The 21,087-nt window shown below is 44.5% G+C and overlaps 1 protein-coding gene across 1 annotated transcript in view; it reads right to left on the reverse strand.

Annotated features, from left to right (window-relative positions):
• LOC144828192 (olfactory receptor 6F1-like) overlaps nucleotides 1-21,087 on the reverse strand; it is a 56,574-nt gene that overhangs the window by 17,493 nt on the left and 17,994 nt on the right. The window contains exons 2-3 of the mRNA XM_078686284.1: nucleotides 6,055-6,134; nucleotides 2,505-3,440 (exon numbers count right to left, since the gene is read on the reverse strand). Of these exons, the coding sequence (XP_078542410.1) occupies nucleotides 2,505-3,440; nucleotides 6,055-6,134 (1,016 nt within the window). The remainder of the gene's footprint in view (nucleotides 1-2,504; nucleotides 3,441-6,054; nucleotides 6,135-21,087) is intronic.

Raw genomic sequence — 21,087 nt, forward strand, 5'->3', positions numbered from 1 at the left:
CTAACTGCGGTACCAAAGAAAAGAGGAGGTAATGACTATCTTAAAATGATGGAATTACTCGCAATTTCACTTTACTAAATATCTGATTAGATGAGCCTTGACTTACGCAATAATGGAATTTTCGCTGCGCGTAGGACAGTTAGCAGAAAACCGAATTGAATTCATCAGTTTAGGAACATGTGTGATAATCAGGGAAGTCGTCTGCCAGGCCAGGTAGACATATTCATTTTTCCTGAGATGCTTTAATTTCAGTCATGATAAAAGACTGGATATTAGGCTTTGTGAGCACTGACTATATGCACTTTAAGTATATTTATCTCATATCCTACCCATCTGGCATGGAGCTAGTGCTAAGGACCACAGTTTTACAATGCTGTGAGTTTCATTTCTATGAGGATACCTTTGTGAATCAGGGCCTTTATATTCAACCCTTCAGTCAAAAGGATATTTTACCTCTGGAGCTTTCAATTTACAAATGGCATTCTTAGGGGGCTTTTATTGTAATTTGGCATTACTACTCGGTCGTACGCTCTTGCTGATGCCTTCACTTCTAGGAAAAGCCAGATCAGCAGCTCAAACTATCTCAAAGGGTAAGCTATGTAGAGCTCATTTCTGATGCATGCAACTTTGGTTCTACTTAGAAGGCAGTGATGGTAATGTAAACAAATACTGAGGGATTCGATAAATTGGGGATAAGGTATAGGAAGAAAGGGGGTCATGAGGAGCTACATCTGACTCAGATATTTATTTTCCAGGGTATACTAATGGTAAGGAAACTCTGGTGGTTAAAGCACTTGCTGGAGAGAACTTGGTACATTCTAGCCAGTTTTGACACATCACAGCTTAGAGGGTTAATATGACTGCTAGAAATACAATGTGCAAAAGTCAGGTCACTGATTTTTACTTTAAACAGATAGGGTTACTGTTTTTGTTGCAGATATCCTTCTGCTGCCTGAATGTCAGAAGTTACAATCTTTAATATAGCACAGTGATTATTGAACTGGCAGCAAGCAGCTGCATGCAAACTGCAAGAATCATAGTATTGTCTCAAGCTTTTTCTAATCTAAGGTTGCTACAAATGCTTCCTTTGTAGGTCTAGATAATTCTTAGTATAGACAACCCTTACCATTGTGTCCTGAAGGCCTACACGTTTTAAATCCTGACTTTGAATTCTTTCAGAAAAAAGCACTCTTAAAATGTAATACCTCATTGTCTTACGTAACATTTCAAATGTTTTGACTAAGACACGTGGGTGAGTCATTGCATCTGTGTAGAATATGTGGCATGTAAAGACTCCGACACCACTTTATAGTTTCAATAATTTATATTGCATAACTCTTCACCAAGCTAAAACATATAACAAAAAACTGCTTATTATTAATCAAATAGGCAATGTTAATTACCTGGAGAGTCACACATTGACTTTCAAGATACTTCTCACCCTCGCTTCTTGTAGCACCATTTTACTACATGTGCTCTTCCTTCCCATCAGGTTTCTTTATATAGTGACTGACCCAATGCAATGCTTTGAGCCAACTTCGAATTGCAGGTTGCCCTTAATTAATTATGGTTGGCGAGTCTTCAACCATACAACACACCACTGCGGGACACCTCTAGAGAGGTGTACTTTCTATTCTGCTTCTTCATTTTCACTTTTTACTTTTATTAGAAGAACCATTCCCAGGGGGTCATCCACTCCACATCGAATGGATCCTGCTCGGAATCCCATGATATTTCCTACATGTTCTGACTAGGGACCAGACACGATGGGTGAGTCACCTAGATCAGTGAATGCAGTAAAATTGCTCATGAGTAGAGACTCCTACACAGGGCATAACCGCATTGTTTTTCTACCATAGATTTGAATTCAATCCCTGCCACATCTTCGTTTTCCGATGTGACAGTACCCTTCGAAGGTATACCTTGCTTTCTCCAAATCTATCACAGAAATAGGGAAGGTTGCTTGGCCCTCCCAACAGCCCAGTAAATAAAAAAAAATGTGTTAGGAATTAGCAGACCTACTGACACACATTTTCTCCACCATAGGTGCTTCCCAACCTGCTTCCTGATGATGACCCTGTTTAAATGGATTGTATATGGTTGAAAGTTGACATAATAGTAGTGTACTGTTTTTTATTCCATTCTGGAGCATCTCACTCTTTGTCAGAGTGTGAACCAACCACATTTGCATACTAAATCAGTCATTATTTTTGTACATAGACTGTATAGCACCAAAACACTTTTACACTCCCCTATCTCACTTGCACTGTGCCACTGCGTTCTTTATTAGCACCTTTTTACCTTTAAATTGGCTTTATTATGAAATTCCAATGATTTTTTCAGTTGTTGAACAATTTGAATAAAACCATATTGTTTTGAAATGGAACCAATCTGTTGATGGTTAAACCAATATTGTCCAAGGAAGTAGAGGTTCACACTTCCCCTTTAAGGGACCATTGTTTTTCTTTATCATTTCTTTATCACCTACAATTATCCCAACATACCAACTTCTTTCTCAGGGTGTCTCTTCTAAGGGCATCTTTAACCTCTTTGTTCCTTAGACTGTAGATGAGTGGATTTAATAGAGGAGTGACCACAGATGGAAACACCGAAGCAATCTTGTTCATCTGGGAAGAACTTCTTGTTGGCCGTACAAACATAAAAATGATGGTCCCATAAAATATAAAGACCACAGTGAAATGAGAAGCACATGTGGAAAATGCTTTGCTTCTCCCCTCAGTGGTGCGGAATTTTAGGATGGTGCTGAGGATGAAGACATACGATGTCATTATTACTAGGAAACAACTGAGTATTACAGTAGTTGCAAGAGTCAAAAAGAAGTTTTTAATGAAGAAAGTGTCCGTGCAGGACAGCTTTATTAGTGGGGCAATGTCACAATAGTAATGATCAATTTCATTGGAGCCACAGAAATTCAAATTGGAAACATAAACTGCAAGAAAAGAAAAGACAGTGAAGCTCGCTCCATAAGCTCCCAAAACCATAATTAAGCACACCCTGTTGTTCATGTTTGTTGTATAGTGCAATGGATTGCCAATCGCCATGCAACGATCAAAAGCCATGATGGCAAGACAAATATTTTCTGTCATTCCAAGAGAGAAATGAAAATCCATCTGTGCAATGCACTCACTGAAGGAGATGGGGGTGCTGCCTTTTTTCAGGATTGCCATGAGCTTGGGGACCGTGAATGTGGGGTACCAGATTTCCAAGAAAGAGAAGTTGCCAATGAAGAAGTACATTGGTTTGTGAAGGTGATGGTCAGCTATGATGATGACAATAATGGTTATATTTGTGACAATGGACAAAATGTAGGTAACAAGTACTATAGAAAACAGGAATGTTCGCAGCTCTGGCGTGACAGAAAAGCCCAAGAGAATGAAGTTGGTTAAAACTGTTCCATTTCTCCAATGTGTAGGTTCATACTGAAACAAGAAAACATATTTGTTATAATTAACTGGTATACGGATTAGTTATATTTATTTTAATTAGCAGAAGGATTTTGTAGCTTAGTCCAAATCGTAGACTTTTTAATAATCTTGAAAAGATGCAACAATAACTGCCAAAATAAAGACTCAATTATAGTAAGTACAATTGTGAAATAATAATCTTGTGAACGGTTCAGTCCAAGTTATTAAAATGTGTAGGGAGAGAAGATTCTCTGGCCTTGGTAACTCAGAAATTCTGGACTACAGTTAATTTATTATTAGGTTAGTTATTTTGATTGAACGGCTAATAAAGAGGTCAGGGCAGTGAATCCATATAGAACAAGCATTTGCAATGCATTCTGTCTGCATTTGTAATAGTTAGCGCTATTGGCATTGTTAATGTCTGCATTTGTAATAGTTAGCGCTATTGGCATTGTAAATAATATTGTTTTTTACTTATTTTTTTGTGTGTAGTGAAGTGGATGTATGTTGTTTGTAGTGGAATTATGTGGTTAGAATTGGGATTTTTAGTTGTGGAATTAATTGTGTGGGATGGAATTGTGTGCTGTGTAGTGTATTTGTACATTAGACAGAGGTGAGAGCTGCATAAAATAGATAGAAAATCATATTGAGAGTGATAGGTAGTTTGTGTAGGATGTGGAGAATGAATTATAGATAGAGTAGTAGAAAGAGTGTGTGAGGAAGAGAAAATGAAAGGGAGAGAAGTTTATAGATGCACAGAGAAGATGCATATTTTGTATGCAGAAGACAACAAAAGAAGAGAAGGAAATTGTGTGTTTGCATTATGGATTTTTTCAAAAGTTATGGGAAAGAAACTGTTATGAAAGACCTGAAGGGAATCAATATGAGAAATGACGGATCAGTGGGTGTGTGCGAGCTGGAATTATGGGGATAGTATTTATGTGTTATTAAGTGTAGTGTACTTATGTGCAGTGGCATTGTGTGTCATGGAGTGGCATTCACTGAGGGGAATTATGTGGTGTGGCGTTCAATTATGTGGCATGATGTGGAATTGTGTGGTGCGGAATGGATGTATGTGGTGTGTAGTGGAATTATATGCTGTGGAGAAGAATTTTCTGTCGTGGAATGGAATTGTGTGGTGTTGGATTGTGTTGTGTAGAATTGTGTGGCATTGAGTGAAATCATGTTGAGCGGAATTATTTGACATAGTGTAGAGTGTATTTATGTGGAGTGTTGCGATGTGGCAGGGAACAGATTTATGTGGAGTGTAATTACGTGGTGTAGAGTGGAGTGTAATTATGTTGTATGGTATGTAATTGTGTGGTGTTGAATTGTGTGGTTTGGGATTGTAAGGAATAGAGTGACATGGTGTGGAATTACATGGAGTGTAAATATGGGGCACGTTGTGGAAAATAATATGCCAACTTTCTTAAAACTGTTATTTTCAGAGTTATGAATTTAAATCTGACTTTACCATTAAAGAGGACTTAAATACAATTCCATAGACACAAACATCGACATTCCCATCTGCTCCCAAGTGAAAGTTTTCATTGATTACATTTATTGAGTGAATATAGGACAGTTAGGCCTCACAATAGTGAAATACTTGAAAGTACAAATCCAACTTTTTCAATGCACTGCACCCTGATCTCTGGGCTGTTCACCACCTTCCCTAAGGGTGACTTATATCCATTAAAAAGGAGTGTTAAGGCCTGGCAAAAGGTTTATTTTGGCAGGTCGAAAAGGAAGTTTAAAACTGCACACACGCTGCAATGGCAGGCCGGAGACATGTTTAAAAGGGCTACTTAAGTGGGTGGCATAATATGTGCGGCAGGCTCTCTACAGCATTTAAGTTACAGGCTCAGGGTACATGGTACAACACTCTGCAAGGGATTTATAAGTATATTAAATGCTCCAATCAGGTGTATGCCAATTTTATGATTGTGCAAGATTAAGTTGTTGGTTGACTGGGGTGTGAGCCCCGGTCAAGGAACAGTCACAGTCCCTTGCAGGGTGAACCACAAAAAGTCACTATATTAACCTGTGTTTAACCCTGAGAAGCTTGACACAAAAACCAGTCAGGCTTAACTTAGAGGCAATGCGTAAAGTATTCATGCAGTACACAAACAGTAATGAAGTGAAAACAAAACACAAGAAAAATCCCAACCCAATTCAGAGTAAATTTCAATACATTATTCGACACCAAAGCGACAATCAGTAGAAGCAGTGTTATGAACGTTTGAAGTTTTGGGTAAAAACCAGCACATAAAAGATCAAAGCCCTGACAGCTGATATGTAGTCGTGCAAGATCCAGCCAAAGTCGGATAGCCTTGGCTTGAAGCCACAGTGAAGATTTCTGGGTTCAGACTTAGGGCCTCATTTATGAGGTTTTACTGTAGGGCAGCGCCGCAGGCCTCCCTGGGGCACTGCCCTACGGTAAAAGAAAAGGACAGGAATGCGCCGTATCTATGAGATCATAAGAGGTTTTTTCCTTTTTCTATGTGTGCTGCATTCTGCAGCACACATACAAAAAGGAAAAACAAGGAGAAATAAATATCTTTCTCCTCATTGTGACTCCCTTACACCTCCCCTGGGGAGCTGTAAGTTTTTGGCGCTGCCTCAGATTTACGAGTTCTCGTACATCTGGGGCAGTGTCAAAATGCCATGGATGTTGCTGGGAACACGCCCCGCCAAACCCGTTACACATCCCTTTAATGCAGAAAACAGTGTTAAAGGGAACAATATTCAGGAGGCAGCATTAAGCCCAAAAAAATGGCATAGTGCTGCCTCCTGTGCCACGGAACGTCACGAAAAGTGACGTACCGACGGTGCAAGGGGCCTCTTAAATGAGGCCCCTAGTCTCTGAAATGGAAGTGGAAAATCTGCAGCAGGGCAAGGCAAGGGATTGAAGTTGAAGACAGTTCCATGATTCCAGATACACCTTTGGTGCAGAACCCTGAAAATGATTTGCTACTGTGTAGAAGAACGTAGCGGGAGAAGCCGCAAATTCAGAGCAGTTTTTGGCCCAAATTTTTGTAAGTTCTCAATTTTGGGATTTGGCCATCTGGGCATATTTAAAAGATTTACCCAAAATGGCCACGAGAGTTGCCAAGATCCCGTGAATTCTCAGCAAAACTCTGTGGCACCGCCCAGTTCACAAAACAATTGAAAATTATCACTTCTGAAGTACATAACCTGAGAGGCATGCAAAAGGGTTTTTAAGCATTTCTGAGGTGCACAACCAAATACCACATGAATAATTGCCTTTCAAGGTGCTTGGGGGGGCTGTGATATCTGTATTTGAAAAGCATAACGCTGCAGGGGTGGTAGTAGTGGGGCAAACTAAATCTGCTGAGTGTCACAACCCCCTCACGAGCCCTCTGTGCAGGTCTCAAGTTGCTCTATGGCACACTATGATACCAACACTGATGTTTCACATAACCCCTAATTCCGTAGCAATTTCCCTTTAATCTTCCCCCAGATTTGTAAACTGTGGCGCCAGGAGGCTCCTCCTAATTGGAATCCCTGGTGCAACTCCGTTAAGTTTTTTAAAGCTTTAAGATCAGAGGGCAAATGTATCTAGAGAGAAGCCAGATTCTGGGTTGTTTTGGAACTGGTGGGATGATCCACTCTGCGATTAGTTCAGAACAGATTAAGGTACAGGATAAGTTCCAATTATTACAACCTCTGGGTCAGCTCAAGTTGTGTGTAAATGGGCACTCCCCATAACAAAAATACCAGCTGAGACTAAGAACCAACAAAGTTATATGCACTAGAGGTGGACCAAGTCGAGAGGCGGCTGTAGCTACGGAGGTCATATGAGGGAAAAAAAATCTTTCCCAAGAATCCCGAGAGCCAATGGTAAGCCTGGATCCTGTTGTTACTAAGGCCTTGGTGTTGTTTTCCATTATGCACGTTCGAGCAAAAACAATGCAATACATTTGTTTCCTGTTATTTGGTTCCGTTCATCAAGTTGCACTTTTCCATCCTGTAAGGTCAAAGCCAGTGTACTAACACATGTTTTAAAGGGTTTGAGAGCCTTCCAGGTGGCTCTGGGCAAACAGAGACTGTGGAATCGGAATCATGACATTCCCCCGTCCCAGGATGAACCCCAACACAGGAAAAGCCAAGAAGGGACTAAGGAGAGCGATGGACGTAGATGTGCGCACCAAGGGGGATGTGTTCTGAACAAAAGTGACCAGCTCCCGGGATCGAGTCTCCGGGCCGTACACCTTCCACTCAACCAGGTCCCTTAGAGTCAAGAATGGGACAAACCTCATACTTCCTGTGGGAGTTGACTTTGGCCAGTGGTGGAGGAGTAGTGAATCTTCTGCACCGGATATAAAATCACTGTAGCACAAATTAGCAAGTATAGCACACAACCAGTAACTACTGGTAACAGGTAAGTACCACCTACGCAATCCTAACCACCTTAGGAGAATGTCCCGCAGGGAACCAGGACCTCACTAGGACCACCTGTACTGGAAAGAACAACCACCTAAGAATAAAATAAATTTAGGGGTATAAGCAAGAACACATTACACATGATGCATGACAACATTCAGCGGTGTAGGGAAGGAAAACACATGATGCATAAAAACACATTCAGAGGAAAAACACATTCAGAGGTCTAAGGAAAGTAAACACATGATGCATAAAAATACATTCAACGGTGTAAGAACAAGAAAAAACACATGATGCATAAAACATTCAGAGGTGTAAGGACCAGGAAGACACATGATGCTTAAAATTATTCAGAGGTGCCAGAACACAACTCAATAGCGCAAAAACACATGATGCCTAAAAACATTCAGAGGTGCAATAAAACCACACAATTGCGCAAAAACTTACATAAGCCACCACCTGTGGCAGTTCCCAGGCCAACTGGCCTTGCAAGGGCTCAAATGCCCTTAGTCCAAATGTCAGGCAGGCTGCGCAGGCAGCCAAGAACACAAGCCTAAACGTGGCAACTGCCCACAAAGTGCTGGGCAGTTGAAAACACTGATGATGCCAACGTTGGAGCCTTCCAGGCTCTGAACAAACCACTCATGTCCCCCAAGAGCCTCACTGGGCTCTAAACAACATGTGGGCGGTGAGCCCCTCTGGACCCTAAATATAGAATGCCTTCAAGAGCCTCACTGGGCTCCAAATACAGTAAATGCGGCCACGAGCCTCGCTGGGCTCTAAAATGAATTAATGCCTGAGCCCCTCGTGAGCTCCTTAACAAATGTGGCGCCTGAGCCCCTCGTGGGCTCTTCAACAACTGTGGCGCCTGAGCCCCTCGTGGGCTCTGAACAAATAACTGCCCGGGCCCCTACGGGGCTTTTAAAGAACAGCGGGCCCCCCTTGGAGCCTCGTGGCTCCCACTCGAAGTCGGCACCAGCAATAGGGGAGGGGCGGGCACCGGCAATGTGCCCCGACGCCCCCTGCACAACAATACACACTGTGGCCCCACTCATCGGTACACACTCTGAATTCCACATACTTCAATGGCTAATCAAGGACAGGTGTTTCTTCCACTTAATTGCTGACATGCACTAACACAAATGGTACCACAACATGAGCTCCCACGAATGTGTGCAGAAATACTTTACACATTGCCTCTTAAGTTAAGCCTGACTACTCTATGCCTAGCTACCAGAGGATGAGCACAGGTTAATTTAGGTTGCATATCCGACTTATCCTGACTATGATTGTGGCCTCTGCTTGGACAAGGTGTATACTCTGACACCCAATAAACCTCCATTTCTAACATCAGTGATCAGCAGTGAGGATGGGTTTGAATTTGTGCAGTACCTTACAGTACTTTGGTGTACACCACACTTCACATCTAGTCTAATTTGAACCAATTTTCTCTGATCCCCACTGCTATTTTTTTCCTTCTCTCTTCAATTGGCATTTTGTCATTTTTCACTTCTCCCTGATTGCTATTTATGCTGTTCTTTAAATGTTTTGTCTGATTGGAGGACTCATAATAGTGGCTAAGGTGTCCTTAGGGGTCATTAATCACCAGGGGCAGGTCATAGATCATGCCATGACTGACGGTAATTGGTGATCCGTGAGGATGGGAGTCATCACTTACACCAGGTGGAAGTGAATGGGGTTCCAGTCCCTGCTCTGAGGGACACCAGGGATAGCCGGACCATGGTATTGGAAAGACTAGTTTTCCCAGACCACTACACCCACTACAGTGTGTAGCGTAAATCCAGCCCATGGCCATAACTTCTTCCGCTCTATGACTTTGTATCCCTAGAGTGGGGTGGGGAGGTGACTCAGAGAAGAGTCAGAGTTAGTCCCCAGGTGGCCATAGACTGCCTTCTACGGAATGAGTTGCCCCCGATGTCAAGGGAGCTGGGAATGGTGGCCGCCACATGCATCTAACTGTTCAGGTTTCTGGGAGTACCACTCCCAAGCAGAGGGTATGGGACCACAGAGGGGGAAAAGGTGAGGGAGAGCCTAGCCCTGTCTTCTGTTCAGTCTCAGGGTACAGACCCTGGGCTGAGTGACCTGTTTTCGGATACCACCTCTGAACTGGTTGGAGGTGAAGTAGAATAAGGGTGCAAGGCATCTCGGGCTACTGCCTCCCACTTTCAAAAACCACAGAAGTCAGATAGCCCTAAATGGCCTGTGGCCTGGCTCTTGACACTAGCAGCTATCAGTGGACAATATTGGTTATTATCCTTGTGTTAAGAGTTTTCCCTGGGTGGGGAAAACAATTCAGACCCAAACGGTGGAATGGGCCACATCACACTGTTGACCATGGTGGCACTGTTTGCCTAATCGGATGCATTTGTGATCAAAGTAAGTTTAGGTGGTGCACAGACAGAGTCCACAGGTGAGGAGAAGAATTCCCAATGGGTCAGTTCAGTGGGTCCAGAGACTATGGACTGATGGATACTACTGGGTTCAGAGAGATGTAGAACTGGCAATTGCTCCTGCGTAGTGGGCCATTGTACATGTTCTATCACCCTAAGCAGAGAAGTCCATCAAGGTATTGAGTAGTCTACTCTGGCTTTAGGCTGTAGGAAGGTTGTGTTGGACTTGGTCCTTTCTGCAGGGTAACCCCCAAACATTTTGCTTCCCTCCTCCCCTTTTTTGCTGAATTCATTTTGGTTTACTATAGGATTCTGGGGACTACACCACTGCTAACTAGTGCTAAAGAGCATGTGATCTGTACATTGTAACATCAGCGTATCCTGTGTGGGTTCTGTAGCCAGCCTGCCCTCCACTGTTTTCACTGTGTTACTGTAATTAAAGTGTACACAAATACTTTAGACATTGCCTCTTAAGTGAAGTCTAACTGCTCTGTGCAAAGCTACCAGATGGTGACCACAGGTTACTTTAGGTTATGTATCTGACTTACTCTGACTAGGATTGTGGTTTCTGCATGGAAACCTCGATGTCTAACACTGCTTTCTTTTTAGGGTCCCATACGGAAAAACCCTGCTTTAAGCTGATTTGTTTTCTGTGCAATCCAGAATGGAATCTCTTCCCGTCTGCATGGACCTTACCCATAATTGCTTTAATGGTTACTGGACTAATTCCAGGCAAAGCCAATTGTGATTGTACATCTTGATCAACCCTTTGTGGGAAACCCGTTATGGTGCGAGTAACGAATTGTACAAGACATCTATAGGATTTAACTAAATCTGTTTATAGTACTACAAGCTCTACATCTGAAATATTTCCTGTATCTGTAAATGGTGTATTACTGGCTAAGACTGGTTATGTTGCTCCCTCATTACTGAGGAGACCTAGTCTAACATTTTCCAGTGTATGTGGCAGGGCTCTTAGGAACCAATTCATGTGTTTCTGATAAGTGAGTGGGATCTCTAAATCCACATATGCTCTGTAGTGGTTAAGTACTGCTACTTCAGTTTATGTGTGAAAATTCCCTGAGACGGCCTTTACTGCAGAGGATGTGACCCATGAATAGAATACCTCTGTTCTGTACACTTTGTGGGCCTCTACCACAAAGGTAACACACTTTAATTATAGTAATAAAGTGAAAACACCATTAAAAGGCTTTACACCTGTTTAGAAAAACAGAGAATAGTAATCTGATTAAAACAAGACCAAAACAATTTAAATCCAAAACGTAGAACTTGGCTGAACTTAAATCTCTAATTCTGGCACTTTTAAAATACAGATCTTAAGTTCCAAACACTTATAGTGTGCAATTTATATTATTCTGTCCAGCCTTACAATGAGTTTTTACACTCCTGGAGCCAGAATGGATTCAGGGACTCTGAAGTGTACACAATCGAGCATAAGATGTTTTGGAGACAAGTGGATAAACTTAAAGCAAGTTTGCCACAGGCCTATATCATACACACACTGAGCCACCAATGTGTAGGTCCATACATTGCAGGTAATTCAATGGCTGACACAGAAGCAAAAGCAACATTGCAAACTGCTGCTGTTGCTGCAATAACTTGCTCCATTACTAGGCTAGATGGAAACTTCATGATGTCTGTCAATGCTGAGAGGACTGGCACCCTCTTACCAAAAGTGTTATCACTAAGATACCCCTACCAGATAAGTGCGCAAAATATTCAACTTGCTCATATTCCTGGAGTGGGGAATAGAGTAATGCCTATTTCAGATTGCAAGTATATAGAAAGGGGAGGTTGGCAAAAGGAGGAACAGATATAGGCACATTTTCACAATAGATGACAATAAATTCTCCTATTGGTCCTGTGGCTAACGTCCAGTGTGGAATTATTCAAATGTTTTCTAATATCATCACACCCACAGGAGGATAAGATTACACATTTCTATTTATTGTAATCTGTTCAAAATATACTTTTCTCATTTCTTTTATATATATCACAAAACACAAACGCTGAATCCTCTCAAAACAAATATATGCATTATACACAACAAATTAGCCTACCTATGTACATACCTATATACAACAAATATACACAATGGAACAACATGTACACTTTATACAGCAAAAACATGTAACAGAAAAAATATATAACAAAGAAAGGGAAGGAAATAATTTATATATATATCTTTGTTAAGTACTTCCTATCTTTCACCCTATGGAACAGTACTACAAAAGTGTCCTCCTATTAAATCTAGGTGGTACACTGGGAGGTAGTCAGACACAACGGTTCCAAACCAAAGCCTCGTGGAACCCCACTCTTCACATGTGTCCAGTGAAGTATCTTTCATAAATAAATTGAAAACAACAGGACTCCTCCAATGGGAAAGTGTCGACACGGTCGCGTTTCGGCCTTCCAAAGAATTAGGCCTCCTCAGGACAGGGCGACAAAAGAAGGGGGAAACAAACTTGAACTCCACGGTGGCAAAGCCACCCGTTATGTCAACAAACGCCAACTATTTCTTGCGTTGTCCGCTCTTTTACTCATGGGGGTCAATCTCTGGGTTCTTGAGTAATCCTATGTGCACGAAAAATCCAATGTCGGCAGTCCAAAGTACTGCAGCAACAAGTCACCATGAAGGTCCGATCTTGCAAGTTAGGACTGATCTTAGCTGCACATGAACGCCGAGTATCTGCTCACACAGCGGTGACAGATACAATCTCATTATTACAGCAACGCTATTGGTGGCCAGATCTTTACAAACAGGCAAAAAACTATGGCCTATATGTATGAAATTATAAAATTCCGAAATTACAATTCCCAAATAGCAAATCTGTAGAAATCACTATTTTGGAATCACAAAACAGAATGTATGTAACCTGTGATTTTTTAATAGCGTTTCCTAAGAATGTGCATCCGCTATTAAGAGATCGCAAAATAGGAAATCGTACGATTGCAATTTCCTACAAGGAAATAACAAAATACGAAACTGAGCTTTCTGGATGTAGATTGATGATGTCAGTGCAGGAAGTTTATTATTATAGTGTATGACCACAACCCAGAGTTCTAGGCTGTAAGTAAGGAATGCTTATGCATCACAACTGCCACTGAAAAACACCATCCCAGGAGAAGACCATGGCCACAGTAGATGTGAGCAAGGTCTCAGGGTCCAGAAAGCAGAAAATTACATTTCCTGAGTAGGAGCTGTAGCTTCTGACAGAGGAAAGTGTGGCTCGTATGGACCAACTGTTTGTAAAGACCTCCTTCTCTGTGCCAGAGAGACCAGCATCCTGGAGAAGGTTACTCCCTGAAATTCACCCAGATGATCATTCCTGAGATCCGCCAAAGGTGGCACGGCCTGAGGTTTCATACGAAGGAGAAGGGGACCACCAAAATGGCAGAGGGATGTGGATCCAGTTGAGGACCCTCAAAATACTACCCTCTGACCTCCATGGAGACACCTAGAGAAGGGAGCCTGGAACCAGAAAGTGTGGTGGGAGTAGTTAATATTGAAACCTCCAATCAAGCAGGCACCATCCAGGGTAAGTCATCTACCCTTTACTTACCCTTCAAAACATAACGTTATCAAATTCATATATCATACATCACAGCATGATTAACTCCATTGAGTTGCTTGCCCCATCCTAGCAACGCATCATGGGAGTTGTAGTACACATAATTTGCTTGCTCAACTGTGTGTTGATGACTACACCAAACATATTTCTACACCATGAACATCTCACAAGTACATGAAACAGAGTTACAATATTGTGGGCAGACCTTTTTCATTTATTTACACTATTTACATGTATTTACACAGATCACATCCCAGATGTGCCAGGAACCATTGCAGTCGAAGGGCTTACTGACACTGATGTAGTCATTCAGGACAAAATACCACCAACCCCACCACCCATCACCCAAACTCCAATTGGCATGAGAGTTACCATCTTACCGCTTGCAGAATTTGTGAACAGTGATGAGGCTCAATCACAGAGCAGGGACCCCACAACATCGGAGGCCAGGACACATAGCCCAGAGGTCAAAGATCAGCAGTCCGTACTGAGAACGTGTCAGGTGACATACCGGATAGTGCTCGTGTGTATGGTGAGTTGGAGAGGTCTATCATCTCCGTACAGGGCCTGCAAACAAAACAGATATGGACTATCAGTAGGCAGCTGCACTGTATGTCTAAGTCACTGCTGAACTTAGAGAAAGGGCAGGACCTGTGGCTAGTGGCAATGGAGATGGAGCACTGTGTTCAGAAGCAGAGGCACATGCAGTACCTGGCAAGGTTAGATTACTTTACTCAGTCCATCAACCACCTGGCAGTAGCCACAACAATGCTAACAAGGCAGACCATGAACATTCAGATTGACACGGGTCACTGCTGTCAGCACGCTGCATGTGGCCACAGCCCTAGAGAACACCCAAACCCACAACCTCTGTGTCCCCAACATCCTGTCCCAACCTGAGAATGTAGAGGGCTCTAACCTCAGTGCCACTTCCTTTCAGGTGGCATGCAGTACCCGGCACTCATGCAGACACATTTCAGGGACTGACATGTCAACACTCACATAACCAACAATGTTGGTAACAAAGCAACCAACCACAGAGACCGAAAGAAGTCAAGCACTGTACACTCAGAGTAATGAGTTGCCTTTGTTTTGTTTAGCATTAGTTACTTTGCTGTTAATTTTCTAACAATGTTACATCCGTAAGGATACAGTTTATCCTTGAGTGTAACAATGTTGTTGCTACATAAATAAAAGGTGGTGTCTCAGTTATGCACCAAGCATTGCCATCATGTGTGATGTCTCATTATTTGATTTTCCAATTTATCTTACATCAGAAATCATTACTGGTGATCTGTGTGTATTGTGCACATCCTTCTGTTGCACGTGTGCCCTCCTTTTGTACCTGTAGTGGTGATAATTCATCATCAGAATCAGACTCTGGCTCTATGGGGATGTCATGCAAACCCTTCCTCATTGTAATATTGGGCAGTATGGCACAAGTGGCGATTATCTTGCAGTATGTATCCGGTCTGTACTGTAGTGCCCCGCGGGTCTTGTGGACGTAGTGAAAGTGGGACGTCAGGATACCAAAGGTCCACTCAATGATTGGGAGTGTTGTCCTGTGTGCCCTGTTGTATTGCCTCTCACTTCTGTCCTCAGAGTCAGGTACGGTGTGAGTAGCCAGGGACATAAGGCATATGCAATGTAACCATAAGAGCATGAGAAGTAAAACCATTAGGTCACATTACACATACCGTGCTGGACACTGTATTCATTGAGTCTTCGATTCTCTTGCTAAGTAGAAATCATTACAAAATTTACCCTATGGAATTCAATTTTGTATCCCACTGTGGTGAAACATGAATGAGTCATGAATGCTTCCTGGGAATCTGGCCATACGCTCTGTTATAATACAGGAGGGATCACACACTACCTGCACAATGAGGGAGAATGAGCTTTTCCTGTTCATGTATATATATTCAGTTGCTGAAGGGGGCAGTTCGGGCTGGACTGTTCCCATGAGGCACAGGGTCAAGGCTGATTTGCATATGGCCATGTCTGAACTGGGGTGGTGTGGAGTGCACAAAAACTATGGCTTTAGGCCTAGATCTCTGTACTGGGGTGAATATATGACATTGTTCTGCATTCTGTCCACGTGAGTCCCGTGCTCTCCACACCACTGGAGTCACGCTATCCTGGCTGATCACGTCTGATAGCCAGAAACCGATCCTAGGATGCTTGCTTCCGGTCCAGGGAAGACATGGCTTGGCAGTTCGAGCTGGACTGTTCCCATGAGTCACAGGGTCAAGGCTGATTTGCATATGGCCATGTCTGAACTGGGGTGGTGTGGAGTGCACAAAAACGATGGATTTAGGCCGTGATCTCTGTACAGGGGTGAATGTATGACATTATTCTGCATTCTGTCCATCAACTGTTGTTTTTGCATTTGTCACCCGGGTGGGACGAGAATGCTCAGACGTGAGTCCCATGCTCTCCACACCATTGGAGTCAAGCTATCCTGGCTGATGACGGCTGATAGCCAGAAACCGGTCCTAGGGTGCTTGATTCCGGTCCAGGGAAGACATGGCTTGGCAGTTCGAGCAGGACTGTTCCCTTGAGGCACAGGGTCAAGGCTGATTTGCATATGGCCATGTCTGAACTGGGGTGCTGTGGAGTGCAAAAAAACAATGGATTTAGGCCCAGATCTCTGTACTCGGGTGAATGTATGACATTGTTCTGCATTCTGTCCATCAACTGTTGTTTTTGCATTTGTCACCCCGAGTGGGACGGGTATGCTTATACGTGAGTCCGTGCTCTCCACACCACTGGAGTCAAGCTATCCTGGCTGATCACGTCTCATAGCCAAAAACCGGTCCTAGGATGCTTGATTCCGGTCCAGGGAAGACATGGCTTGGCAGTTCGAGCTGGACTGTTCCCATGAGTCACAGGGTCAAGGCTGATTTGCATATGGCCATGTCTGAACTGTGGTGGTGTGGAGTGCACAAAAACGATGGATTTAGGCCGAGATCTCTGTACTGGGGTGAATGTATGACATTATTCTGCATTCTGTCCATCAACTGTTGTTTTTGCATTTGTCACCCGGGTGGGACGAGAATGCTCAGACTTGAGTCCCATGCTCTCCACACCATTGGAGTCAAGCTATCCTGGCTGATGACGGCTGATAGCCAGAAACCGGTCCTAGGATGCTTGATTCCGGTCCAGGAAAGACATGGCTTGGCAGTTCGAGCAGGACTGTTCCCTTGAGGCACAGGGTCAAGGCTGATTTGCATATGGCCATGTCTGAACTGGGGTGGTGTGGAGTGCAAAAAAACAATGGATTTAGGCCCAGATCTCTGTACTGGGGTGAATGTATGACATTGTTCTGCATTCTGTCCATCCACTGTTGTTTTTGTATTTGTCACCCCGAGTGGGACGGGTATGCTCAGACGTGATTCCGGTGCTCTACCACTCGAGTCAAGCTATCCTGGCTGATGACGGCTGATAGCCATAAACCAGTCCTAGGATGCTTGATTCCGGTCCAGGGACGACATGGCTTGGTAGTACGGGCTGGACTGTTCCCTTGAGGCACAGGGTCAAGGCTGATTTGCCTATGGACATGTCTTAACTGGGGTGGGGTGGCGTGGAGTGCAGAAAAACGATGGGTTTATGACCAGATCTCTGTACTGGGGTGAATTTATGACATTGTTCTGCATTCTGTCCATCAACTGTTGTTTTTGCATTTGTCACCCCGTGTGGGACGGGTATGCTCAGACGTGAGTCCCGTGTTCTCCACACCACTGGAGTCAAGCTATCCTGGCTGATGACAGCTGATAGCCAGAAACCAGTCCCAGGATGCTTGATTCCGGTCCATAGAAAACATGGCTTGGCAATTCGGGCTGGACTGTTTCCTTGAGGCACAGGGTCAAGGCTGATTTGCATATGGCCATGTCTGAACTGGGGTGGTGTGGAGTGCAAAAAAATTATGGATTTAGGCCCAGATCTCTGTACTGGGGTGAATGTATGACATTGTTCTGCATTCTGTCCATCAACTGTTGTTTTTGAATTTGTCACCCCGAGTAGGACGGGTATGATCAGACGTGAGTCCCGTGCTCTACACACCACTGGAGTCAAGCTATCCTGGCTGATGACGGCTGCTAGCCAGAAACCGCTCCTAGGATGCTTGATTCCGGTCCAGGGAAGACATAGCTTGGAAGTTCGGGCTGGACTGTTCCCATGAGGCACAGGGTCAAGGCTGATTTGCATGTGGCCATGTCTGAACTGGGGTGGTGTGGAGTGCACAAAAACGATGGATTTAGGCCCAGATCTCTGTACTGGGGTGAATGTATGACATTGTTCTGCATTCTGTCCATCAACTGTTGTTTTTGCATTTGTCACCCCGAGTGGGACGGGTATGCTCAGACGTGAGTCCCGTGCTCTCCACACCACTGGAGTCAAGCTATCCTGGCTGATGACGGCTGATAGCCAGACACCGGTCCTAGGATGCTTGATTCCGGTCCAGGGAAGACATGGCTTGGCAGTTCAGGCTGGACTGTTCCTATGAGGCACAGGGTCAGGGCTGATTTGCCTATGGCCATGTCTGAACTGGGGAGGTGCGGAGTGCAAAAAAAGATGGGTTTAGGCACAGATCTCTGTACTGGGGTGAATGTATGGCATTGCTCTGCATTCTGTCCATCAACCGTTGTTTTTGCATTTGTCACCCCGAGTAGGACGGGTATGCTCAGACGTGAGTCCCGTGCTTTCCACACCACTGGAGTCAAGCTATCCTGCCTGATGACAGCTGATAGCCAGAAACCGGTCCTAGGATGCTTGATTCTGGTCCAAGTAAGACATGGCTTTGCAGTTCGAGCTGGACTGTTCCCATGAGGCACAGGGTCACGGCTGATTTGCATATGGCCATGTCTGAACTGGGGTGGTGTGGAGTGCACAAAAACGATGGATTTAGGCCCAGATCTCTGTACTGGGGTGAATGTATGATATAGTTCTGCATTCTGTCCATCAACTGTTGTTTTTAAATTTGTCACCCCGAGAGGGACGGGGATGCTCAGATGTGAGTCCCGTGCTCTCCACACCACTGGAGTCAAGTTATCCTGGCTGATGACGGCTGACAGCCAGAAACCTTTCCTAGGATGCTTGATTCCGGTACAGGGAAGACATGACTTGGCAGTTCGGGCAGGACTGTTCCCATGAGGCACAGGGTCAAGGCTGATTTGCATATGGCCATTTCTGAACTGGGGTGGTGTGGAGTGCAAAAAAAATGGATTTAGGCCCAGATCTCTGTACTGGGGTGAATGTTTGACATTGTTCTGCATTCTGTCCATCAACTGTTGTTTTTGAATTTGTCACCATGAGTGGGACGGGTATGCTCAGACGTGAGTCCCGTGCTCTCCACACCACTGGAGTCAAGCTATCCTGGCTGATGACGGCTGATAGTCAGAAACTGAATCTAGGATGCTTGATTCCGGTCCAGGGAAGACATGGTTTGTCAGTTCGGGCTGGACTGTTCCCATGAGGCACAGGGTCAAGGCTGATTTGCATGTGGCCATGTTTGAACTGGGGTGGTGTGGAGTGCACAAAAACAATGGATTTAAGCCCAGATCTCTGTACTGGGGTGAATGTATGACATTGTTCTGCATTCTGTCCATCAACTGTTGTTTTTGCATTTGTCACCCCGAGTGGGACGGGTATGCTCAATCGTGAGTCCCGTGCTCTCCACACCACTGGAGTCAAGCTATCCTGGCTGATGAAGGCTGATAGCCAGACACCGGTCCTAGGATGCTTGATTCCGTTCCAGGGAAGACATGGCTTGGCAGTTCAGGCTGGACTGTTCCCATGAGGCACAGGGTCAAGGCTGATTTGCCTATGGCCATGTCTGAACTGGGGTGGTGTGGAGTGCAAAAAAAGATGGGTTTAGGCACAGAACTCTGTACTGGGGTGAATGTATGACATTGCTCTGCATTCTGTCCATCAACCGTTGTTTTTGCATTTGTCACCCCGAGTGGGACGGGTATGCTCAGACGTGAGTCCCGTGCTCTCCACACCACTGGAGTCAAGCTATCCTGGCTGATGACGGCTGATAGCCAGACACCGGTCCTAGGATGCTTGATTCCGGTCCAGGGAAGACATGGCTTGGCAGTTCAGGCTGGACTGTTCCCATGAGGCACAGGGTCAGTGCTGATTTGCCTATGGCCATGTCTGAACTGGGGTGGTGTGGAGTGCAAAAAAAGATGGGTTTAGGCACAGATCTCTGTACTGGGGTGAATGTATGGCATTGCTCTGCATTCTGTCCATCAACTGTTGTTTTTGCATTTGTCACCCCGAGTAGGACGGGTATGCTCAGACGTGAGTCCCGTGCTTTCCACACCACTGGAGTCAAGCTATCCTGCCTCATGACAGCTGATAGCCAGAAACCGGTCCTAGGATGCTTGATTCTGGTCCAAGTAAGACATGGCTTTGCAGTTCGAGCTGGACTGTTCCCATGAGGCACAGGGTCAAGGCTGATTTGCATATGGCCATGTCTGAACTGGGGTGGTGTGGAGTGCACAAAAACTATGGATTTAGGCCCAGATCTCTGTTCTGGGGTGAATGTATGGTATAGTACTGCATTCTGTCCATCAACTGTTGTTTTTAAATTTGTCACCCCGAGAGGGACGGGGATACTCAGATGTGAGTCCTGTGCTCTCCACACCACTGGAGTCAAGCTATCCTGGCTGATGACGGCTGACAGCCAGAAACCTTTCCTAGGATGCTTGATTCCGGTCCAGGGAAGACATGACTTGACAGTTCGGGCAGGACTGTTCCCATGAGGCACAGGGTCAAGGCTGATTTGCATATGGCCATGTCTGAACTGGGGTGGTGTGGAGTGCAAAAAAAATGGATTTAGGCCCAGATCTCTGTACTGGGGTGAATGTTTGACATTGTTCTGCATTCTGTCCATCAACTGTTGTTTTTGCATTTGTCACCATGAGTGGGACGGGTATGCTCAGACGTGAGTCCCGTGCTCTCCACACCACTGGAGTCAAGCTATCCTGGCTGATGACGGCTGATAGTCAGAAACTGAACCTAGGATGCTTGATTCCGGTCCAGGGAAGACATGGTTTGTCAGTTCGGGCTGGACTGTTCCCATGAGACACAGGGTCAAGGCTGATTTGCATGTGGCCATGTCTGAACTGGGGTGGTGTGGAGTGCACAAAAACGATGGATTTAGGCCCAGATCTCTGTACTGGGGTGAATGTATGACATTGTTCTGCATTCTGTCCATCAACTGTTGTTTTTGCATTTGTCACCCCGAGT

This window comes from Lissotriton helveticus, chromosome 4_1 (genome assembly GCF_964261635.1).
Source record: "Lissotriton helveticus chromosome 4_1, aLisHel1.1, whole genome shotgun sequence".
NCBI classification, from domain to species: domain Eukaryota; kingdom Metazoa; phylum Chordata; class Amphibia; order Caudata; family Salamandridae; genus Lissotriton; species Lissotriton helveticus.